At 38.6% G+C, this 25,806-nt stretch overlaps 1 protein-coding gene across 1 annotated transcript in view; it reads right to left on the bottom strand.

The window, feature by feature from the left end:
- Positions 1-7,656: 7,656 nt before the first annotated feature.
- The window catches only part of WDR36 (WD repeat domain 36), a 29,939-nt gene continuing 11,789 nt past the window's right edge, over positions 7,657-25,806 (bottom strand). Inside the window, exons 11-23 of the mRNA XM_061443070.1 lie at positions 24,832-24,915; positions 23,677-23,831; positions 22,921-23,035; positions 22,130-22,295; positions 21,738-21,846; positions 20,894-20,973; positions 16,913-17,020; positions 15,652-15,749; positions 14,030-14,172; positions 13,251-13,367; positions 12,937-13,018; positions 9,976-10,163; positions 7,657-8,180 (exon numbers count right to left, since the gene is read on the bottom strand). Coding sequence (XP_061299054.1) covers positions 8,031-8,180; positions 9,976-10,163; positions 12,937-13,018; positions 13,251-13,367; positions 14,030-14,172; positions 15,652-15,749; positions 16,913-17,020; positions 20,894-20,973; positions 21,738-21,846; positions 22,130-22,295; positions 22,921-23,035; positions 23,677-23,831; positions 24,832-24,915 — 1,595 coding nt within the window. The 3' untranslated portion in view covers positions 7,657-8,030. The remainder of the gene's footprint in view (positions 8,181-9,975; positions 10,164-12,936; positions 13,019-13,250; positions 13,368-14,029; positions 14,173-15,651; positions 15,750-16,912; positions 17,021-20,893; positions 20,974-21,737; positions 21,847-22,129; positions 22,296-22,920; positions 23,036-23,676; positions 23,832-24,831; positions 24,916-25,806) is intronic.

The following is a 25,806-nucleotide window of genomic DNA, read 5'->3' as shown; positions in this document are numbered from 1 at the left end:
TGCCGAGCAGCTGGAGAAGGCGGCGGAGGAGCCGAGCCCCACGGCCGAGCCGAGCCCCGCGGAGGAGCCGAGCCTCGCGGAAGAGCCGAGCCCCGCGGCCGAGCCGAGCCCCGCGACGGCCGAGAGCACCCCCGGAAGCCGCCTGCCGAGCCCCAGGAGGATGCAGGAGACCACGCAGCATTTCCCAGCGAGGCAGAGGAGGAAGAGCTGGACTCAGGAAAAGAGAAGCTGGTGGTGGGAGAGCCGGCAAGCACAGCAGCTACACCAGCCCCAGTGACAAGCACAGAAGCTACACCAGCCCCAGTGACAAGCACAGCAGCATCTTTTGAGAGTTCTGGAGGTTTTGAATGGCCTTTGGGTATCCTTGGGACCTGCCTGCTGATCGTGATGGGGATCAGCATGTTGGCGCACACACAGACTGTGTTCTACCCACAACCATTTTGTCTGATCTCAAAAGTTAAGCAGAGTCAGGTTTGGGTCTTGTCTGGGGTTAGACGACGATATAGGAGGACCAAGAGATTTTCCCCAAGGCTGGACAGTCATGAGTGGCAGGGTGTGTGGGACGGTATGGGCAAGTATCTAGTCCACTGGGCCCCTCCAGTGCTTTGGAAGCATCGGAGATGGAAGGCAGCTGTATGGAGTCCCCAGCAACAAGCTGCAGAAACTGCTAAAGGGGACAGTGAATTATTTTGAGCCTGGTGGGCCCATGGCACTTCAGGCCATCAGAGCAGAGATGCAACACAGAGATGGACTCATGATCGAGGGGTGGACTTAGCAATAGACACTATTGCCCAGGTTATTCACAAGTGTGAACACTGAACACAGTCTCTCCTACTCTGGAAGACTGTTACAAGAGATGGAGCCTGACATGGACCAGATGGACACAGCAGCTTTATAGGGTCTGGTCCATGCACTAAGATAAGAGTGCACCGAGATAAGAGTGATGGTATATTGAAAATGTGGGATCTGAGCATGACGTGAATGGTATGGAATAAGGGCTGGATAATGTCCTGGGTTCAGCAGTAGCAGTCATGTTTCTCCTCCTTGGTAGCTGGTGCAGTGCAGTGTTTTGACTTTCAGCTCGGGAACAGAGCTGATAGCGATGTTTTGGTTTGGCCAAGGACTTTGTGAGCCTCATGCTCTGCCACGGAGGAGGGGAAGCTGGGAGGAAGCAGAGACAGGACACCTGACCCAAACTGACCAAAGAGCTATTCCATACCACAGCACGTCATGCCCAGGATATAACTGGGAGTGAGCCGGCAGGGCTGGGAGTCTGCAGGGTTGGAGGAGGTATTGGTCGGAGCTTGGTCGGGCTTGGGGGGCAAGTTATCGGTCAGCTGGTGCTGAGGTGTTGTATTCTCTTCCCTTGTTATTTCCTTTATCATTATTATCATTGGTGGTAGCAGTAGTGACCTGTGTTATACCTTAGTTACTAAACTGTTCTTATCTCAACCCGTGGGAGTTGCATTCTTTTCGATTCTCCTCTCCGTCCCTCCGGGAGTAGGGGGAGGGAAAGAAGGGGGGGGAGGTGAGTGAACAAGTTACCTGACTGGGTTTAAACCACGACAATCATCTAGGTCCAAACCCCCTGCAATGGCAGGGACACCTCACACTAAACCATGTTACCTAAAGCTCTGTCCAGCCTGGCCTTGAACACCGCCAGGGATGGCGCATTCACAACTTCCCTGGGCAACCCATTCCAGTGACAAACCACCCTTACAGTAAGTAATTTCTTCCTTATAGCTAATCTAAACTTCCCCTGTTTAAGTTTTAACCCGTTACCCCTTGTCCTGTCACTACAGTCCCTAATGAAGAGACAGTCCATCCCCAGCATCCTTTTGGGCCCCCTTCAGATACTGGAAGGCTGCTATCACAGTATCACAGTATCACAGTATGTTAGAGATTGGAAGGGACCTCGAAAGATCATCTAGTCCAATCCCCCTGCCAGAGCAGGAACACCTAGATAATGTTACACAGGAATGCGTCCAGGCGGGTTTTGAATGTCTCCAGGGAAGGAGACTCCACAACCTCCCTGGGCAGCCTGTTCCAGTGTTCCGTCACCCTCACTGAGAAGAAGTTTCTTCTCAAGTTTAAGTGGAACCTCTTGTGTTCCAGTTTGTACCCATTACCCCTTGTCCTATCATTGTTTGCCACTGAGTAGAGCCTGGCTCCGTCCTCATGACACTCCCCCTTTATATATTTATAGACACTGATAAGGTCACCCCTCAGTCTCCTCTTCTCCAAACTATAGAGACCCAGCTCCCTCAGTCTTTCCTCATAAGGGAGATGTTCCACTCCCTTAATCATCTTTGTTGCCCTGCGCTGGACTCTCTCCAGCAGCTCCCTGTCCTTCTTGAACTGAGGGGCCCAGAACTGGACACAATACTCCAGATGCGGTCTCACCAGGGCAGAGTAGAGGGGAAGGAGGACCTCTCTCGACCTACTAACCACCACCCTTCTAATACACCCCAGGATGCCATTGGCCTTCTTAGCACAGATAGGCACAGGTAACAGACTTAAGAAGCTGGGAGCAGTGTGGTGACGCACAGTAGCACGAAGAATTGTAACAGCAAGCTCCTGGACAGAGGTAGCCTAAAACAGACTTGGCTTGGTAAAATCTTCAGTAGCTGTCCTCCTTGGAAGAAAACCTAAGATTAATCAGAACTACATCCCTTAATCCAGCTAACAGATTTCCTCAGACTCTGTTGCATACGCCATTAGAATGCCAATCAGGTGAAGTAAGTTCTTGCAGGTAACATGAAGCCCAATCTATGAAATCAAGTTATAATGTGTCCTACCACTTGTATTCCATAACTTTTGACAAATATCACCCTTGATATTCTTGGGTGAGGGAATAATACAGGAAGTACCAGATGAAATACCTACTTGCATCCACTAGCAAGTGGAAAATTTTTTTTTATTTCTGAAGAAGTTATGAATGGCAAAAAGTTGGCATAGTTTTGGAAGAAAAAAAGGACAACATAAAAGGCTAAGAACAAGAAGGCTAAGATTGGAAGGGGGGAGGGAGGGAGGGAGGGAGGGAGGGAGGGAGGAAGGGAGGAAGGGAGGAAGGGAGGAAGGGAGGAAGGGAGGAAGGAAGGGAGGAAGGAAGTCACACGTGTGACTCAGTAAAATGAAGTATCTTTTCTGCAAGTAGAAACCATTTCACAACTGCTCTGTGGCAGCAAAGCATGAAGAACTAGAGCACAATTATTATTTCTCACATTAAAGACGTAGGAGGGGTATGCAGCATTAGAAGATAGCACGTCTGGAGTATACAAACAGAAAATAAATTATTTCCCTTAGTATTTAATTTAATTGTAGGTTGCATTACTACAGGATGTTGTGAAGGGATAAATGGGTTCTAAAAGAGATTAGATAAACTCACAGAGAGCAAACAGGTCTGTCAGAGAATATTGAACACAACTGTTAGAATACAGCTGGGTCATGAAGTATCTAAATAGCCGTCTCCTTGAAAGCTGGCATGATGTGCTCAAAAGGATCCTTTCATACCTGACCTGTTGGATAGACCCTTTGCAGGAGACAGGACACTAGTCTTGAGAGACCCTTGCTCTGATCCAAGAGGAAAGTTCTCTATCTACTGTTCCTTCTACTAAGGCATATGTGCAACTACTGACTTGCTCAGATTTTTATTTCTAATGCCTTGGTTCAAAAAATGAATCTTAAAAGATCTTCTAAATTAGTTACAGTGAGACCTGTAAGCTCAGGGGTTTATTGTATATTACACTGCAATTTGAGGGATTTGGCACTGCTTCAGTTCCATTCAAGAAACTGGGAGTAATGGGTTCTTGAGAATTGTATCACCAGAAGCTAGTAATTCTATGGTACAAAGGATTTTCTTAAATCTCAGTGGTAAACTTCACAAAGAACTCTCAGGTTTACATCAGTCTGTGAACTTCTATAATACTTATTTGATCTCTTCAAGCTTTAATATGAGTCATGGTCTTTAGTCTTTATCCATAACAGCCAGAACAACATAGAGAAGCTGTAAAAGCTGACTTCGCATCATCTCTGCCCTCCTCTGACAACCATAACAACATCTCTTGCAAATTCAAGCAGCCAAAAAGATGCTCACCTCATGATACATATGGAATTGTTACTTGTTTCAGGAAGTATTCTGTACTGGACACTGCATGTACATGACTGAGAAATCTGGCCTGCGGGGGCTGAATGTACAAGGCAGACAGACAGAAATGAAAAAAGAATGAAAAAAAAAAAGGAAATTTACATTCCCTTGTAAAAGTCCCTCTCCAGATTTCTTGTAGCCCCCCTTTAGGTACTGGAAGCTGCTCTAAGGTCTCCCAGGAACCTTCTCTTTTCCAGGCTTCTCCAGTCCAACTCTCTCAGCCTGCCTTTTTAGAAGAGGTGCTCCAGCCCTTGGAGCATCTTCATGGCCTCCTCTGGACTCACTCTTGTGCTGGGGGCCCCCAAGCTGAATGCAGTACTGAAGCTGGGTCTCACAGGTGGAGTAAAGCAGGAGAAATGCTTCCCTCTCTATATACCTGCTGGCCATGCTCCTTTAGATGCAACCAGTGTATGGTTGACCGGAGGATGTTGGAGGGACAGTACAGCAGAGCATAAGAAATGCAGGGAATTTCTGGAATGTGTTGATAACTTCCTTCTCAAAGTGACAGAAGAACCAATGAGAACAGGTTCTATGCTGGAACTGGTCTCATAAAAAAGGAGGGGATAATGGGGAATGTGAAGCTGGAGGGCAGCCTTGTCTGCAGTGACCATGAAATAGTGAAGTTTGAGATCCTTAGGGAAGCAAGGAGGGTGGGCAGCAAACTCACTGCCCTAGACTTCAGGAGAGCAGACTTTGGCCTCTTCAGGAATCTGCTTGGTGGAGTACCATGGGATAGAGCCCTGGAAGGAAGAGGGACCCAAGAAAGTTGGATAATATTCAAGGACCAGCTCCCCCAAGCTCAGGAGCAATGCACCCTCATCAAAAAAGGCAACAATGCTAAGAGGCCTAAGTGGATGAACAAGGAGCTCCTGGACAAACTCCAACATAAAAAGGAGGCCTACAGAGGGTGAAAGCAAGAACAGGTAGCCTGGAAGGAATACAGAGAAATAGAGCAGCCAGGGATCAGGTTAGGAAAGGTAAAGATCTGGCAGAATTAAATATGGCCAGGGACATCAAGGGCAAGAAGAAAGCTTCTATAGGTTGATGATAGAAAATTAGGGAAAATGCAGGCCCTCTCCAAAAAGAAATGGGAGACTTAGTTATACAGAACATGGAAAATGAGGAACTCAGTGGTTTTTTTTTGCCTTGGTCTTAACCAGCAAGAGCTCCAGGCACACTGCCCAAGTCACAGTTGGCAAAGGTAGGGACTGGGAGCATGAAGAACTGCCCACTGTAGGTCAGGTTTGAAACCATCAAAGGAACCTGAAGTCCATGGGACCAGATAAGATGCATCCACAGGTCCTGAAGGAGCTGGCAGATGAATTGTGTAAGCCACTATGTGTCATATTTGAGGAGTTGTGAAAGTCCAGAGAAGTTCCCACTGACTGGAAAAATGGGGAACATAACCCCCATCTTTAAAAGGGGAAAAAAGGAAGACTTGGGTAATTACAGGCAAGTCAGTCTCAATCAACACCTGGCAAGATCATGATGCAGATATAGAAACTATGCTAATGCATATGGACAGTAAGGAGATGATTGGTAACAACCAAGATGGCTTCCCTAAGGGCAAATTGTACCTAACAAATTTGGTGGCTTTCCGTGATGTGGCCATGGTACTGGTAGATAGAAGAGTGACGTCATCTACCTGGCCTCATGCAAGGCATTTGACACTGTCCTGCATGACATCTTTGTGTCTAAATTGGAAATGCACGGATTTGACAGATGGACCACTCAGTGGATAAGTAACTGGCTGAACAGTTGGAGTCAAAGAATTGTGGTCAGTGGCTCAATGTCCAAGTGATCAGTGATGAGTGGTGTTCTTCAGGGGTCAGTACTGGGACCTGTGCTGGTCATCTTTGTCGGCGACATGGACAGCGGGACTGACACACCTCCAGCAACTTTGCCAAAAACACCAAGCTGTGTGGTTCGGTTGATACGCTGGAGGGAAGGAATGTCACCCAGACATGCTTGAGAGGTGGGCCAACACTAACCTCATGAAGTTCAACCAAGCCAAGTGCAAGGTTCTGCACCTGGGTTGAAGCACTTTCAAGCACAAACACAGGCTGAGTGGAAAATTGATTTCAGCAGCCCTGAGGAGGGCCTGGGGGTGTTTGCTGACAAGAAGCTCAACATGAGCAAGCAGTGTGCGCTTGCAGCCCCCAGAAAGCCAAACGTATGATGGGCTGCATCAAAAGGAGCATGACTAGCAGGTTGAGGGAAGAAATTTTCCCTCTCTACTCTTCTCTTGTGAGACTCCACTTGGAGTACTGTGCGCAGTTTTGGTGTCCCCATCACAAGAGGGATGTGGACCTGCTCGAGTGAGTCCAGAGCAGTTGTGAAGATGATTTGAGGGTTGGAGCACCTCTGCTATAAAGATGACTGAGGGAGCTGGGCTTGTTCAGTCTGGAGAACAGAAGGCTGTGGGAGATCTCAGAGCTGCTTATAAAACATAAGGGGGGCTATAAGAAATATGGAAAGGGACATTTTACAAGGGCCTGCAGTGAAAGGAAAAGGGAATGGCTTTAAACTGAAAGAGGGGAGATTCAGACTAGACATTAGGAAAATTCTTTGTTGTGAGAGTGGTGAGGCACCGGCACAGGTTGCCCAAAGACGCTGTTGCTGCCCCATCCCTAGCCATGTTCAAGGCCAGGCTGGACAGGGCTTGGAGCAACCTGGTCAAGTGGAAGGTGTTTCTGCCTGTAGCAGGTGGTTGGAACTGGATGAGCTTTAAGGTTCCTTCCAACCCAAACCATTCTATAATTCTATGTTTGCAAATAATTTGTTCCAGGATACATAACTAAAGAGTTATGTAATGTGACAACATTAAAATAACAATCACCTGTGTAGAACAAAACCGCATTATAGTTTCAGTCTGCCATATGCAGTGAACACATCTTTCAGCTTTTCTCATCAAAACTGTATACATTTGTACTGGTTACCCTGTTAGTCTGTGTCCAGAGCATGTAAAATAATGAGGAGATTCTTCTGCTATGAGGCAGAATTCTCAAACAGCAAAGTTTAAGACAGTCACATTCCTGGGCTCCCAAACTGCCCACACATTATTATTTAAAACCTAAATATCAAGTCATACAAAGAACATCTGATTTATGTAAAAATTCACCCAGCTCAAAGCTTTTATTCTGATCACCTTAAGAAAAGGATCCAAATTTTCATAAGAAATTTAGCCTCCAAAATTAGAGCAAGAAACCTGGTTATAAAAAAATGGTTTTTTTTTTTTTTTGTTTGTTTAGTTTAGGATTCAGTGTTTTTTCAAGTTATATCATTTGTAATACAGCTAAAAATCCTTGCTTTCAGAAATAGGTGTCTGAGGCAAAACAGTGAATACAGCTTGCCAAACCAAGAAAACTAGTTTTTACAAGTGTTATAGGGAAAGCACTCCAATTGCACAGAAATGCATTTTTATGTTAATTTGCTTTAATCTTATGTTAATAAAATGCTAATAACCCAGACTTTTTGTTTTATTTTTGTCTCAACAGTAATAATTTACCAAGCACAATATAGGTTTTGGTCTCCTGCACAGAAATTACATTCCTACTTTTATTTTTTTGCAAGCCACTTCTCCATTGTGATTTACATTTTGGTCATGAAAGTACACAGTAACTAGCTACATTACCTATAGCTGTCCAGCTCTTTTGTTCACTGACAGCACACACTGATACAACATGAATATTTAAGCTGCACATATTAATTTTTGCTCTGAGAAAAAAAAAAGTTATGCACATTCTAAAATATTCTGCCATACACAGATGTATAAAATACAGCATCAGAAGTCATAGTATAATTCCCGAAATCCAGTATTTTTTGTAATAAATTGTACTGTTATTCCAAGGGGAATTTTATGCAGACAAAACCCTTAAGCATTTTACAACAAAACACTTTTCATATATGTTAACACACACAGACTCTGACTGAAGAGAGTCCGCAAATGAATCCACGTTTCCTCAAGTTGTGTTGACAACCTGGATACTTCTTCCAAAAGGCTTGGCTCTGATGAGAGAATTTTAAGATGCAACTGAAAACGAAGACAAACAATTAGTGAAAAATATACAGGTAACAAAAAATTTAGAAGATCAATTTCCTCATTCAGTTCCAATACTTTGTTTTCATTAATGTCCCAAGTAAGGGAAGGACTCTTTGCCTTCAATTAATTCCTTCTATTTAATGCTCTCTTTTGCTAGTCTTTTTCAAGCCATTTTACTCCAATACTCTATGTATTAGATGGGATAAGCAGCAAAATGTCTTTAATGTTACTGCTTTAATAGATCTGCTGCTGCATCTATCCCAATCAGTCACATATTCTACTTCCAACCCACATCATAAATTCCTCTTCAGGCTAGAAAGTCTAAACAGGTGCCCTGAGGTTTATCTGTTTTATGTTGTATCATTTTATCTATTATTGTAATCAAATAAATTTAATTAATTATTTTTATTAAATGTTACTTAATATTTAATTCTTATGTGTTGCGTAAAGCAAGAAGAATGATGCCAGCATGCTCTATACTGATCCAGGGAGATGATGTCTCCCTAGGTAATAAACAGGAACCTTGGTGAAGCACAAAGAAGAAACCTCTGTCTTGTAGACAGGCAATGTTATTACGACTTAATGGACAGAACAGTTATTTTCCTGATTACAATTTAAATCTAGAAGTCTTGCTAAGCTCAGAGCTGTTTCACTTGGAACCCACAGCAAAAGACAATGGTGTTCATGTGTCACAGCTGAGTTTGTATTATTTGACTGTACTTCAGATCCCAAGTACATTTCTGAGGCAAATTACCTAGATGTCCACTAAAGACAAACAGATTTTGTATGAAAGAAAAAAAAAAGAATTCTAGCATTTAATATTGCAACTATTATAGCCAGTCCAAGGGACAAGACTCACAAAAACCAAACTAATAATAAACAGACATGATAAAAAGCCACTGTGAATGAGTATCAAGACTACAACGTGAAATTTACTCATATTCAGCTGCAGTACTTGTTCTTGTGGAAGCTGCCCCACATGTCCTATTTAACCCCCCAAAAGGAAAAGAGCAAGTTGTATTTGTATTTGTCCAGCATTACATTCTCTTTAAAACCAATCCCTGCTTAATATTGCTATTAAGAAATACTCAGTTAAATAACCAGTATTACATGTACCTGAATGTTTGCAACGTTTTCCTAGTAAACTGTACATAATTGCTTTACCACAGTTTCCTAAACCAGAGTATCCTGATAAGGTAAGCATTTATGCATCAGAAGGGCTTCAATCTTTTGCAGAACCGCTTTCCCTCTACGAGTAACTGCTATTGTGTTTTACTGCAATAACTTTCTAACTTCCACACTCCTTGGAATAATTTTACTACTTCTGAGGTGCTAAAGCAGTAACAGAAGAAAGACGGCTCACTGACATGGCAAGTAAGTCAGGCATGTGGTATCTAGTGGTAAGTCCAACAAAATACCTATTTTACTATCCCAAATGTTAATAACATTGCATTCTCTTCTTAAGGCATAGCCTACAGTTACTTATCAATTAACAGCTATTAAGAAGTTAGGTATGTTACAAACAGTAAGAACAATTCTAAGTAACAAATACTAGAACAAAACCCGTCTGGTCCATTTCACAACATCTGTGGGGTTTTTTTCAGTTTTTTCTGGACTGTGACCAGGTAAATTGTCAAATTATTCAATACATTCATTTAGCAGTTTTAAAACTACCCCCAACAAAAATCATGTAAGATAATTCTTTCAAGCAGGCAATTTTCATTCCTTACTGGACAGCCAGCACTTTAAACAGGACTAACATAAAACTTTGTGAGAAAATTGTTACCTTTAAAAATAGTGCAAGGTACGCCTGAGCAAGTTCAAAGTTGTACTTCTTGTTCAGCATCATTCCAATCATTCTCAAAAAGCTTAGCATCGCCTCCATTGAGCCACCACCTTCAGGGGCCAAACACCTTAGTTCTACCTCAATATTAGATGGTCCCAAGCTTTTCAGTAAGTTAAGTGAAGCTGTATCTGTGTTAAAACATTGAGGAATACATCACCAGTAACATCTACAGGAAAGAATCTTACGAATGCTACAAATCGTTCATCTGGACAGGTTTATTCCAAAATTCTTAAGCAGTGACTGTAAGTTTCAAGTTTCTACTGTTGCCTTTTTTGTTTTCCACCAAATGCCATCCAGCCTTCAATTTAATGTCCCATCACATCCTATAGAGAAGCACATCTCTAACAAAACAGTTTCATTTTATTTGTAACTTTACCTTGAAAAATATAAGTAACAACTGTGTATTTATATAACTTCCCTTCCTCCCCCATTTCCATCTTCTAAGCTGTAAAAAAATTCTCATTAACCACATAACTTGCCATTTTACTTCTTTTGGCAAAAAGAGATGGGACCTCAGGTTGTTGAAAATATACCCTAAAAGAGACAAGGGAATACTGTCTATGGTGGGGTGGGGTCAATCTTTTCCCTCATAGAAACGTATGCAATTTAGAAACTCTTTCCTCTTCAAAATGTTCTTCCTCAGTATTTCTACAATCCTACCTGATCTTTGAGAATTCCATTCATTTTCTTTAAAAATGCAGAGATAAAAATATAAATGCTTGTAAACACAGCTGTTGTTAAACACATTTTTTTAAATGTCTTCTAATTAATATTTCTTTTCCTAAGAAGTTGCTAGTAAGAGCAACTTTTTACATTCTTACATCATGGTAACTAATGATATTAGGCATTGGCTAATATTCCTTAGGTGGTATAAATCTGTTTGCATCTGTATTTGATTCCTAAGAAAATTATCTATTTTTAAATGTAATTGTGACATTAATATTAAACAGATGTATTAATTCACTGTTGTGCTGTGACACTGAAAAACTAAACATAGAACATAACTGTCAAGTTGGGACACATACAATCCAGAAAAGGTGCCCAGCTCAGTCTGTGTTCCACAGTCCTGATCTGACATACAAAACCCTGTCTCCATCCCAATGGTAAGCCAGGATAGCTTCTAGTACATCTCTGCTTACTTGCACAGCCTAGTTACCATTATAAGAGATGCTTGTAAACTAGCAAGCACAGAGCCATGTTACCCACCAGCAGCTTCTTCAGCCAGGATCAACAAAGCCTGGATTTGGATTACAGCACGGACCTTGGAGCACACTCTCCTCACAGCAGAGGTGGCCTGAGGCAGGCGCACTGCACCACTACTGCAATGCACTTGCTCCCTGGAACAGCCAGCCTCTAGGTGCTTGGTTAGGTTTTTAATTATTCACATGATGTTTCACTTTTCTCTGTGCAGCTCTGAAGCACCTTAAAAGAATACTACCAATTGAGGTACTAAAACCACAGTGTAACACCACACCTTGTTTGTGATAATCACATTCTGCATATAAAAATGCTTTAAGTACAGCTGAGTAAGCTGATTATATCAGAAGAGATTAAGGGGTCTAAAAATTCCCAGCAGAACTGCCTCGTGCACAAGCTACCTGTCCTGGGTTCATCTGTAACAGTTATTTTCCTCCTTCTTAGTAGCTGGTACAGTGCTGTGTTTCCACTTTAGTCTATGTACAATGCTGATAACACACCAATGGTTTAGTTCTTGCTGAAAGAGCATTTACGCTGATAAAGAACTTTTCAGTCTCTCATGCTCTGCCAGTGATGGGGGGCACAATAAGCCAAGAAGGAGCAGAGACAAGATACCTGACCCAAACTAGCCAGAGAAATATTCCATATCACAGCATGTCATGCCCAATATATGAACTGGGGGGAATCACCCAGAAAGGGGAGATTGCTGCTTGGGTCAGGCTGTGTATTGTTCAGTTTGTGGTGAACAATTGTATAGTGCATCACTGGTGTTTACTGGTGTTTTTCCTTTCCCTTTTTAGTTTTGCATTCTCTCCCCCTGTTATTTCCCTTATCATTATTATCACTGGTGGTAGTATGAGTGGTTTTGTATTATACCTTAGTTACTGCACCATTCTAATCTCAACCTGTGGGATTTACATTCTTTGGCTTCTCCTCCCCATCCCTCTGGGAGCCGGGGGAAAAAGAGGGGAATGAGTGAGCGAGTGGATACATGGTTCTGAGTTACTGTCTGGGCTTAAACCATGATACTACTGGTGACTGCCCATTTAAGTTTCCAAGCCAGCTATATCAGCAATCATTTCCAAAAAACCTAAGTTTCAGCAATTCTGCAGCAGCACCAATTGAAACAGGGAAAACAGCATGTAAATTCCACAGTCAATTTACATGATAATTTCAATGGTAACTGAATGTTAAAAGAAATCCAAAAGCTTATTTTTATATTAATTATTTCTTAAGATTTGAATTATGAAGTAAGCAACTAAAGCTCCAAGTTTTCAGAATGTTTAGTGAAGTAGCCCACGGAAACAGAAATTGGCAGGCAAACTATGTTTTTCACGTCCCAGTTACTATCTCATCAGATCACTCCCTTCCTTTCTTACCCTACAAATAATACATAGCACTTTTTCTGGGCAAGATCATCACAATGCAAATCTAACAATCTTAGAAACACTACCTTCTTTCTCTATATGGGTTTCAGCCAGAACTGGGCTCCATTCTGCAGCAAGCTAGACTACCAACGGATCTTTGATACACACTGGCTATCTACGTATTAGCCTTATGCACAACAGGTCATGCTCTTTGTCTTTGCTACTATACTATGTGTATTTTTTTCTTCACGTGTTACAATTCTGGCATTAGAAAGCAAATGTGTATCAAAATATTATTAGCATCTACATTTTTTAGTGAAATATCTTGTTAACTTACATTCATTAGTTCTCAGGGCTTCTTCAAGATGAATGAAAAAATCAGATTTCTGTGCCAGTACTCCAAGGCTTACTACCTTTGACTAGAACATGAAAGCACAAGAGTGTACATGAACATGCAAAACATATGTTTACATTTTGATTATTTTCCCCCAACAGAACAAACACTTTAAGAAAGAAAGCATTATGTAAATGTGTTAAAACTGGTACTTTAAAGTCTTTAAGCAAGATCTCACTTAGCATTAAAACACATAAGCGTTTTCTTTTAAAATACACTAGATAAGCACTATTATATTAATAGATTTTTGGTTTTACCTGTGTATCATTTTCTTCCCTTGGAGTAACGTAATGGGGTATAAGACCAGGAACCGTTGGGATGAAGAAAGGAGCTGACTTGGGAACTTTTGGTGGCTCTCTTGGTTTATTTTTTTTCTGTTAAGCAGATACTTGAATTAAAATCATCACCACATTAAGAACATGTAGAAATTCTTTTTATGAAGAGTTTTATTTTTAAAATACTATGAAAAATGTAAGGACTAACTGAAAAATAAGTATATAGGTAAAATATTTTACCACTAAATAAGAAATTACCATTTAGGAGAAGAAAAAAAAAAAAAAAAAAAGCCAAAACAAACCCCTCTCCCAGATCCCAGAAATTGTGAAAAGCACTATATAGTCTTCTACTGCAAAATCTTGAAAAATACCTGAAAAGTAGGATCAAATTTTGTGACTAGGTAAATGCAGCTCATAGAACACAGGCAAATATATCTGACTGTATACTACTATTTTTTGCATATTCCCTCTTTTCCCGGTTATGTGAATGCCCAACAGTTATTTAGAGGCATAACCTGGCACAGCTGTACAGGCACTTTTATTGACATGGAAAGATCTGCTTTCAGACAGCTATCTGGAATGTTGCAGAAACAGTAATGGCAAAAATTATGAATTCTGCCTTCTCAAGTTTTCTTGAGCATCCAAGAGAATGGTTAACTGCCTGTTTTGTATTACAGGAGAAACAGCCCTTAATTTACCTCCTTCCTCAAAAATACAATCCAAATACTACAGATCTGCACTGGCATGCCCAATATAATTACCTTGATAACATCAAGACTAAGGAGATTTTTCCACCTTGATTCCGGCAATGAGGAAAGGGTCACCAGCTGCAATCCGAGCTGCTCAGGTGAGGCATATTCGATCATTTCATCACATGTTTCTTCATCTCCTGCCATATCCACATCTGTCAACAACAGATCTATTTTATGAACATACATATTTCACATTTATTTTTAAAAATCAAAACGTGACTATGTCTTCTGCAGTTTTTTAAAAACACATGCATAACAGCTGCATGTATGAGTGCTAGCATAACAAACAGCTGAAAAGCTACAGAAACAATATTAACCCTATGAAATATTAAATTTAAATTGCAAACAATTATAGCTAAAATGCAGAACTGAATAAATACTTTGAAGACTAAAAAGATTTGTTTGCTTTGGCTGAAATCATGTAAAATCAATTTATAGAAGTGGATTATTTTCAAAATCTTGTACAGTGTTTTAAAATACATACTAAACAATTTAAGTTACAAGTTAAAAGTCTGTAAAACCTTTGCATTTAAAAAATATTCACAACCTGTTCATAGGTATGACTGAAGTGGCACATAAAAATGAAGATCTCAACACTGAAGTACAACAAACACTGAGAGATGTGCAGTGTGTCATTAGGTTTTCTCTAGACTTCCTACGTGGTCTTGACCAAACACCTCTACTTTCCCTTCCTTTTTTGCAAAATATGACATGGTTGAAACCACGAATGTGGTGGAAAAGCCTAACACAGCAAAGAAATGCAAACCATTAAAAGCTCCTGAGCATGTCAACAGGAACTTTACATTTGCTGAAGGTAGAAAATGAGTTAAAACCGTTCAGCCAGAATCAGTTTATAGGATTAAAACATTCTAAATTTTGGAATTAAAATCCTGTCTTCATAATTTAAGTATCTAAAATAAGTATGTGATTAACAAAGCAGTCATCATCGAGTATGCTCCCCGCTCTTTTGGGCAGTCAATATTCAAGGTGTGTTCTTCCTCCAGATGGAGATCTACATGTATAGACAATGCTAAATGTGTGGCAGACAAGAGTTCCATCTAGAGGCCCTCAAAACTGCTACAAGCCCACAGCTGTTTCTATTAAACATATCAAAAAAGTATTTTAGGCCTTTCTTTCACTGGGACTATCTAGCACAGCTATATGACAGCTGAACCCATTTCTCTTGCCAACACAGGCAATATGCACAAGTGAAGCTACCACAGCTTACAGGCAGACAAAAAAGCTGGAATTAAGTGGACAAACAACAATCCCCTTTACACCCCCAAACAGTAATGTTAATTTCAAACTGGCCTTTAAGATGTGTAAACACCTTCTGTTTTGACAAGTCAGATCAAAGAAAGCCACCAAACAGCACACACGTTTTTAACATCTGCAAAATCTCCTTGAAGAGATGGTGATCATTGCAATGTAATTTTTTATGTCTGAACACAGAACTATTACTAGATTTTAGTAAACAATTTAGCATATGAGTTAAATATGCCAAAAAATGGTAGAAGAAGCAACAGGCACACTTCAGAGAAACAGTGAGTCTTCACTGAGGAAGCAAACCATCTTCTATCTGAAATATAGTACCAAATCGAAAATTAAATACTCTTTCATGTGAAGATTACCTTCAATGGGGCAGGTAGTCGGGCGTGCCACCATAGAAGGTACATAATCTGCCGAAAGAGGCCGTAAAGAGACAAGTGAATACAGAGAACGGTTTGACCTGAAAAGTAAGACAGGCATTTTAAAACAACCTTCAAGTGAACGGGAACAAATATTTTAGACATAATTTTTACTGCACTATGGCAATTCACCAGGTTCTATTCAAGACTAGTTTTCCTCATCTACCAGATAAACAATAAATGAAACACAGTAATGTATATCATCTGAAAGTCTGAAACACAGAAGTTATGCTGGAGTATTATTGTGGAATTACGCAGTATTACTACTTCAATTATTGCCAGATGCTGCATTTACTTGAAGTTGCAAACCTAACAATCTAAAAAGCTTTGTAGTTAATGTGTACAATATAATACAGAAATGCCGCTTTCACAGAATTTCAAAATAGTACTCTTAGCAAATTTTCTTGAGGTTTGGAACACACACACACATGTCATTTTGGCAATTTTTTTTTTCAGTCAATATGAAAAAGGGCTAGGTAAAAAGAACAAAGCAATTAAGCACAGAAAGGTCTAACAATTGAACAACCCTGAGACAAAACCACAGGCAACAAATGTAACTTGAAATACCTATCAAGCAAAAAAATAAGAGAAAGCAAAAAATAAGAAAAAAAACTTATCACTTAAAAGATGTGTTACTTCAGTTCTGGGCCTAACAAGTCATTCGCTTTGAAGACAGGTTAGGAGGAAATTGAACTGAAATACAATTTACATCTGAGGTGATTTATCATTAAACATAAATAATTTCAACTTACAAGTCCTACTCAGAAGTCTCAGAGAACATTGTATACCAGGACAAGAAGAAAAGCCCCTCAGAAAGCAATACTGTATGAGCACTGATGTTTCCAATAGAGTAAAGAAACCAAAACAGCAGAGTCAAAGAAAAACTTTAGGAATGGCATAACAAGAATTCTTTAGAATAATAAAGAAACATTTAGGAAAAGACAATTTAATTATCAGAATATCTTTATGAATAATATATATTATTCATTAATAATAATAATAAAATAAATAAATATCTTTATAACTGCAAAAGACTTCAAAATTTACGAATCACAACACCACAGAATACCTGTCTTAATTAGAAAAAGAAAAGACAAAAGCCCGGAGATGGTACTTTGTAGAAGAATTCCCTATTTGTGATACAGGTGATTAAAAGAATTCTTCCGCATCTGAAATTCTATGTAGAAATAGATGTATTACATACCACAAATAAATTCCAAGGTCATCCACATGTGCTGACGCTAGAAAATCTCCCGTAGGAGACATAGTAAGGCTCACAGCTGCGGAGTCTACCAAAAAACAATCTATGAGGCTAAGGAAAAAAAACACAACAAAGAAATTCTCAGCAAGATGAGCTTGTTTATCTATTCATATCTGAATTACAGCACAAATTTGAGTGAATGCAAGCAGGATATTGGAAGTATGTATACAAATTAGCATATGATAGGTACTGCAATACAACAGTACTAAAATACTAAGCTTAGCAAATGAACAGCACTGTGCAACAAAACCACCCACCTCGTAAGAGTCTCTAAATCGGCTAAAGCCGATACACTTATGCTACGTACTTAAACATCCACATTCTGTGGAGAACATGATGAACCATGTGTCCACATTCAACTCCCTATGCCTAATATTAACATTTATAGGCCGTAAATGTCACACTTTAAATCAGCCTCATGATGCTCTGACCTCATCTTTCAATACTTCGCCTTGAATTGTCAATTCACTCTCTCAAGATACTTGATATACACTTTGTTAACACTAGGACTTAATCTTTCTAAAGTAAAGAATGCTCTGAGATTATTGTATCTTCGGCCTAATAAACCATTCCTTTCATTATTGCAGAAAGGTGAAAAAAAATCCCCCCCCCCCCTCAAAAAAAAACACCCCCCCCCCCAAAAAACACAAAAAACCCCCAACACCCCCCCCCAAAAAAAAAAAAAAACCCACAAAAAAATACCCCACACATAAAAAGAAAGTTAAAATATCAAATACTACATGACTATTTTAACAATAAGGTATTTCAGAGTTCTGGCTGATGCCACAAGTCTTGAATGATGCACACCCTAGTAGACTTCCACTCAAGCCTGGGTTTATGGCACTGTTTTTCCTTTGTTGAGGTATACATTTCAGTTACTTCAAATTGTAAGAAGCAACTGAGTTTGACAACTACTTAACTGAGAAACAAAAAGAACAAATGGAGAGCTTCAATACTTTCTTCTGGTTTACAGACCAGAATCAAAAGCAAAGTGGGAAGTAACAAAAGCAGCTAGTTCTACCACCCAGCTCTGTTCACTAACCACTGAAAAAATATTCATGTAACAAAGCAGTTTAAAATGTAAAAATCTTGTGGACATGCATTTTCTTAGGTACTTGAGCACTCCTGTGATGATCCAACAAACCGTATTAAAAATAAAAGCCTTTTCTTTTTTCCTCTGAAAGGGATATTTTATTCTGAGTGCATGCTATTAAGACACACATTACATGAAAACTAACCAGGTAAAAGTCACATTATTCATCACTTTCAATATAAAATATACAAACACTAAAACTGTAAATGCCAGAACATGTGTCAGTTACACTGATAGCTTTTGCATGCAGCACACAATGGCTAAAAAAAATCTTACTACACATACATACTTTACTTTCAAATCCATCCTCTTACCACAGTCTTTACCAGTAACTGAGAAATACTGTTCAATAAAACAACTGTAAGGAACAACTGCAAAACTAAGTTACACTAAATTAATTTTTATTACCTACTGAATTTAAATGATGATTAAAATTACAGATAGGGAGAAGATGAAAGGTCAATCCACTATAGGAAAAAGACACGCTTATAAATTTTTACACAAAGAGTACAGTAATTGTTACATAAATGCCTAGTAGCTGAAAGTATTCACCTTTACGCTTCCTGTTTAATTGCAAAAGTGAGACAATGGGAAGTATGAAGTTGCTGAGCTCGTGATATCAACATGTTTCTTATACTATTCTGTCTCAAGTACTCCATCCAAACTATAAATAGCTTGTAGCCTTGATTTCTTAATTTGTCTATTCAAGCTACAGTGCAGAAAGAAAAATTTGCATAATGCCAGTTCCTCCATGTAACTTTCTCTGCACAAATTATTTGTTTCCTAATTCTCAAAAAGCCCTACATAAAAAACATGCACAAGGAATACTTAAAATAAGGACAGTTAAGCACCATTCCCAAATAAAAACAGATGATCAGTAAGTAAACAGTATGGAGTCCATTACAGTCAGTTGATATTTTCCACAATGTAGGACTTCAGTCATGTAAAAACATGTTTTCCAGCCTTTTGTAAGGACAGTATCATAACTGAGTCTTTAGAATGCACAGTTTATAATTTGGTTCTTGTATTTATAAGCAAATATACCAGAGTAGAAGTAAATCAAGCATCTGGCTTTTTATTAAAAGTGGCTCTTCCTTTTCAATACACTGTGCTGAAAAATACCTTTCCTTTACATTTGGGAAGAACAATTTAACGTAATTGTTTCTTTCCTTTCAAAAGTAAAGTTTGTCACCTATCTGCCTAGATCTTGGCTTGACCGTAATTTCTTGCAGTTCTGAGAGAGAAATCATTTACTTATGTGTTACATCATTTACTTATGTGTTACATGCAAATAAGAACTACTGTTAAAGAAACATATGAATGGATCCTTACTGCAAAATGTTGTGTTATCAAGAAATGAGAGAGACAAGTAACATCTCTGAAGTTTGATAATTAATGTTGCAATTTTTGTAGTTAATTCTGTAGTTAATAATTTTGGAAGGGAAAGAGGGTCAGAAAGAGGAAGTCGTAACAGAGCGATCATGTCCTTCCCATTTGTACTAGAAAGAAGACAGCTACTGTCCATCTTGCCCCATTTTAGACTAGTATCATTCATCATGTGAGAATAAGTCACTTCTGTAGATTCAACATATTTTTTATAGCAAAATGAAAACTTACAGTATACAAAATTATTTACGAAAATGAATCAACAACAGTAATCGATCCAAATGAAACCATTCAGTTCCAGATATGACTAGAACAGCACACTGTGTAGCACTACTTTAAATTATTAAAAATCTATTTGTTGTGCTGCTAAAGGAATGCACTGGCAGAACTCAAAGTTACTCTTTGGCCTGGTTTTTTTTAAGTTTCTAAACTTCTTGTATTTACTTGAGTACTTGGCCAAATTTCTCTGTGGGAGAATACTGCTCAAAGTGATCATAAAAGTATTTTTGGCAGCTGCAAGCATGCACAAATGAAAAAAATGTAACTGAAGTAAAGCCTTACTGTGTGGCTAAAATTAATGTAATTGAGAACAGGCTTCAATTTACAAAATTAACTGCAGTACTGCATCCAAATTTGGAGCCTGCAGCAGAAGATAGACATGAAGTTCTAACAGGTCCAGGAAAACTGTAAGATGACTGGAACATGTTTCCTATGAGGAAAGGCTGAGAAAGTTGGCATTGTCTACCCTGGAGAACAGAAGGCTCCAAGAAGACCTTCTTGCGGCCTTTCAATACTTAATGGGGGCTTCTAGGAAAGTCTGAGGGAGACTTTTTAACAGGCCTTTTCCTCAGAGGACTAGAGGCAATGGTTTTGAACTGAGAGGTAGGTTTAGACTGAATACAAGGAAGAAATGTTACAATGAGGGTGGTGAGACATTAGAACAGGTCACCCAGAGAAGCTGTGAATGGCCCATCACTGAAGTATTCAAGTTCAGGTTGCATGTGGTTTTGAGCAACCTGATATAATGAACCTGTCTACAGGAGAGTGGGGTAGGACTAAATCTTTGAAGGCTGCTTCTAACTGAAACCATTCTATGATTCTACAAACAGTTCAGTATATCATGAAGCAATCCACCTTAAACAATCTCTTGCCATTTAGATTACAGCACTACTTACAAGGGAAAAATTCACACTACATGGAAACTCCAGGTTTCATTATTAGATCTTCACTTCAGGACACTTTTATTCTGTACATCGAGAAAAAGGCACATATTGCTAGCATCTGACAGAACTAATATACTGGGTATTGGGTTGTTACACCATGTACAACTTTTGAGTATCACATAGTTTAGGTTGGTGACCATCAAGTCAGAAGGCTTTTTGCCACTTAACAAACCAAAAGGCGATAATAAGACATTTCTATTACATGTTTTTAAACTGACTCACCATCCAGAGGGAAGGTCCCAAGTCTTAATGGAACAGTCCATTGATGAAGTTATTAGCCAACGACCATCAGGACTGAAAGTCTAAAATAAACCAGACAGTTTAGTGGCAAAAGTGGCAAGTCAGACACTACAAGAGGCCCCGTTTTGCACATTTCAAGATTAGACTGCTCCCTAACACCAGGACGACATCATCTGGCCATAAAAGAAAACTGACACCACCTTCCTGAAAGCAAGAAAAAGACAAAAAAGGAAGCTATTTTGGAACAGTTTTAACTATATGACACAGAATACACCTGGCTGTTAATAAAAGCACTTTGGTCCATGCTTTTATGTTAATGATGAAAACCACCAAGCATAAAAGCGAAGAAATCAAGTAAGTAGGTACTTACTAGCACTTAGAATTAAATCAGAAGCTAAGAAGTATTTCAGCGAACACTTATTTTACAAGATGCACAATGAGGAATTATCAGGGTGTTGTGTAATCTTATATCTGTTTACACCTTTTATTTACCTGGCTCATCGTTTCTGTATTTCTAGTTAAGAGCCTTGAACAATTTTGCTACACAGTGTGGTTTTCATTATTCCTAATGCTTTCTTTTGTTAAAACCAAAATCAGCTTGTTGCACAGTTACAGTAAAATCTGAAAACACACTAAAAACACTGTTTGAACCCTATACATTTTGACTTGAAAACTAACATGGCCAAAACTGCTGTAGAGCTAAATACAAGCTTATTATTCACAGCTGAACATAATACTCAGTGACTTAACATATGCAGAGAAACCCACCATCTGTACAATTAATTAGGTATCTGTATATGTTGCAGAAAAATGAGTTAACAATTACCATGTCATTAATCCTTCCATGGTGTCCTGAGAATGTCCTCACAATCTTCCTGGTTTCTATATCCAAAACACTAATACTGAAGTCATCAAAGGCAATTCCCAGAATACCACTGCCAAGAATCAGTAGCACATATGATAGTGAATACTCAGACAAAAATTAAAAGCAACATCTTAACATTGCTCAAAAAAATCTTTTACCCTAGGATAGTATCAGATAAATAGAATTACATTCCTTCTGTCTAATAAAATGTTTCGTACTCGTTTTGTCAACTAGTAGTCAGTTGTATTTCAAAGCATCAGAATTTTAAACTTCATTAGAGTATTCGGTTGCAATCCTAGACTTACGTACTTACAGCAAAACAATATACACATGAAATAGCTTCAGTTTCTTACCTATCTCTGTGAAGCAGAATTCCACTCGGAACACATGGAAGATCAGCAGAGTAAACCAGATCTTTAGTTTTGAATTTCCAAAATTTAATTAATCCTTCACTACCAGCTGTGATTGTCAGCTGGTTTAACCCATCCACTGCTACACCCCTAATGGCTCCCTCATGCGCTGCAATCAAGTGAAAAGAAAATCCGAGTTGAGAATTTTAAACACACCAGAATGCCAAACACGATTATGTCGGCCCTAATATAAACTGCAAACCTATAAAGCAACAGCAAACATACATAAGGATACATCATACGAAATACGCATATATGCAACCATTAAAGTCTGAACACTGTTACTTACATTAAGTCCCAAGTCTGCAGCCAGGTAATTGAAAAGATAGCTTATGTAAAGAACTGGACTTGCTTAGAATTTCAGTTTCACATGCATATTCTTTCACTTTCAAGCAGGGAGCACAAAACAGATGGAAAAAATCTCAGAGATAAAGCCTTGTAACAAGAAGCCAAGTACTGGAAATGTGATTACTCCAAAAACAGCTGAGGCCAGAGGATCTCATTAGATTGCTAACAATTTTGGTAACTGACAATTTTGTGTTAATTAGCTAATATCAGAGCTGCTAAAACTAGCACAGATCCTGTCCTTCAGGGTAGGTTTCAAATTACTTCTGATTACAGTGCAAGACAGGACAGTGTAGGATAATTAGAAACACTGAAAATATTCTCACATTCATCTCAAAAGCTGAGATCTTAGACTACAGAACACCAGGCTGTAGTGTGGCAATTCTTACCTCTTTCTTCACCATAATGCCCTCTGTGAATGCCAGACTGCATGTTATACACATCAACCTGTCCAGTTGACAGCCCAATTACAGCAAAGTTTCCACATGAGGTAATGTCAACTGCCTTTTGAGGGGAAAGAAAAAGAACACCCATGAAAGCAATTCTTCAAATGTGTATCTAATTAGTAAAGCTGTAAGAAGATATGTAACATATCACGAACACAAGAGTAGTAAGTTTTTATTAGACTTCAAGGAAAACTGCACAGAACAAAAGAGATTACTTCGCAAAACAACTGAGTGAGGGGCTCTTAAAATCAAGTTTGTCAACAAGTAGCATACATGGCTCTGTATCCTTATGCAGGATAACGAAATACTGCCTTAGTGACATCCATCAGAAGTTGTATCTAAGAATATCAAATATTCAACAATCTGCATTCACAGAGCACATTTATCATCACTGGCATATAATCAACTCTATATGACTATGACAGATTAACGGTAAACACCAACCACCTATCTGAATCTGAAAATCTGCAATTAATCTGCATGTTTAAAGAAAAAAAATGCATATGCAGCATTTTTATTAAGACCATATGCATTACAAAACAGGTAGTATGACACAATGAAGTGGCAGAAAGCATTTTGCAAATCAACTAAAACATATCTAGGTCGTGCTTTTTCATTCTAAATATTACTTTTGTACAAATAGCTAACAAAACAGTATATACTGTAATGCTGAAGAAACATTATCCTAAATAAACTTACTGTTGCATATGTATCAATAGGTTTATGTTTGCTAAATTCTTCTGGCTTCAGTTTATGAGCTCCCATGGAAGTTTTCTGATAGTTCCAAGTTGTACACGTTATATACCCTTGATGGCAGGCAACAATACCATCCCAGTCACTCTGATGTGCCACTTCTGCAACATAACATATATTCGTTTTAGAAACAATCACTACAGAGTCAAAAATAAGCTCTTCTGATATTTTTCACTGCCTTTAGGCAAAATAGTTCATATTTACTGTTCTTCTTGGACAGTCAAAAGACTACCATCCAGAAAAAACACCAGGCAAACCATTGTGCGTTTGCTAGTGTAACTAAAATGTTAAAAAAACCACTAACATTTTTACCTTGAAGCAGCAGAAGTAGAATTTAAGGTAGTTCTACTACCTTAATCAGGTAGATCGAATACTAATTTTAGAAGTGCATATATACACACACTCACATATTTGCAAAGTACATACAGACAGCCTATATCACTGAAGTCTCCAAATATAAATACTGCATGTAGTCAAATAGCTATTCAAAATTGCAAATCCAAACCTTTCAATGTATGAAAAAATCAACCATCCTCCAAAACAAAATAATAGTTACACTTAGGACAAAACAGACTTCAAACCTGAAGAGGAGGTAATTAATTTAAAGAATTTCGATGAAGCAAAGATAATTGCAATTCTGATTCAGAAAGCCAGGTTCATATTTGCATACTTAAATACAAATGAACAGAGTAATTTGTCTTTAAAGCCAGAAATTGGACTTTGAAAAAAGACTCACATAAAGAAACTCAGGAATCAAAATCAACCATGCTAAGATATCGTCAACTGACAAAAATTTTCAACCCCTGTAACCGCTGGTTCTCCATCTTGGCATAATACACCAGAAGATTCTGGCTCACATGCTGGAGATTTTCAAGCGAAGAGCCAGTTAGACATTTGAAATAAAATACCCTTTTCTAAAATAACAGAAAAATTTACCAAGTAAAACATCATTTTAAACTGCCACTCAACAGCTCATGAGAGGCCACAGAATTTCAATCTCATCTTGATACAGCACAGGCTTTCAAAACAGTAGTTTCTTGAGGGTTAAAAGACAAAATGAAGCCATGCTCAGCTCTGTAATGTATTTCACAGACTACTTACCTGAAGCAAAGACTGTAATTGGTGGAAGTGCCATCGTATCAAGCTTAAGACCTTTCTTTTTTGATTTCTTTTTGTTAATTGAACCTTAAAAATATAATAATAAAAAAAAAGTTACGTGTCTCAATCTCATGGCTATATCTGAGAATAATGGTTTAAAAAGGATTGTGTACCAAACATAAAGTTCCTATTAAACTTAGATAAATTTGGTTTACATTGATTCTGTATTGCTGTTACCTAGGGTTTGAACAGTTGAGAAAATTAATAAGATTTCCTGTCAAAATTTATGTGATGCTGAGCAAATGACTAGCCAATTATATTCAATTATGTATTTCTCAATCAATTTGTTCCAGGATCTTGCGCTGACATCTTCAGGCAGAGGTTCCCCCCTCACAGCTAAAATCGCAGTCACGAAGATGTGACTAAATGAAGCAATATGTAACACCCAGCCCTTTCAATAACTAAATATCATGGTTTAACCAACGTCAGAAATTTCAGATTTATGGTCAAAGGATATATATACACAATCTATTAATATACATCTGTCTACACAAATCTAAACGTAAATACAGAGATATCAATATATAGATATTTGAAAATAAAAATCTTAGTCTTTGAGTCTTATTTTCTGACCTGTACAAGAAATTACATCCCTTAAACACAGAACTGTGTGGAAAATGTGGTTTTTAAATTAAACTCTTACCTTAAGTCAAAGGAACTAAAGTCAAGAAATACAAATGAACTAGTAATTTAGTCAACTGAGTAGGAGGGAAATGGGGTAGAAAGTTGTAATTGCACATGCTGAAATGTCAGCTACTGCTTTACACATTTTTATTACAAAACTCATGCCCAATCTTTCCCACTGTCAAGCTACAGAAATTACTTTTAACTATAAACAAATCTGAGAGTACACTTTATATACATCAGGAAGGACTGAGTTTGCAGAACTGAGGTGAATAGTCTTCATACAATAGCGAG

Source organism: Pezoporus flaviventris, unplaced genomic scaffold (genome assembly GCF_033815535.1).
Source record: "Pezoporus flaviventris isolate CSIRO_AGI_PZ_B2104156 unplaced genomic scaffold, CSIRO_AGI_Pfla_v1 ptg000285l, whole genome shotgun sequence".
NCBI classification, from domain to species: Eukaryota; Metazoa; Chordata; class Aves; order Psittaciformes; family Psittacidae; genus Pezoporus; species Pezoporus flaviventris.
The sequence above is the reverse complement of the archived record's forward strand: the minus strand, read 5'-3'. Positions and strand labels throughout refer to the sequence as shown.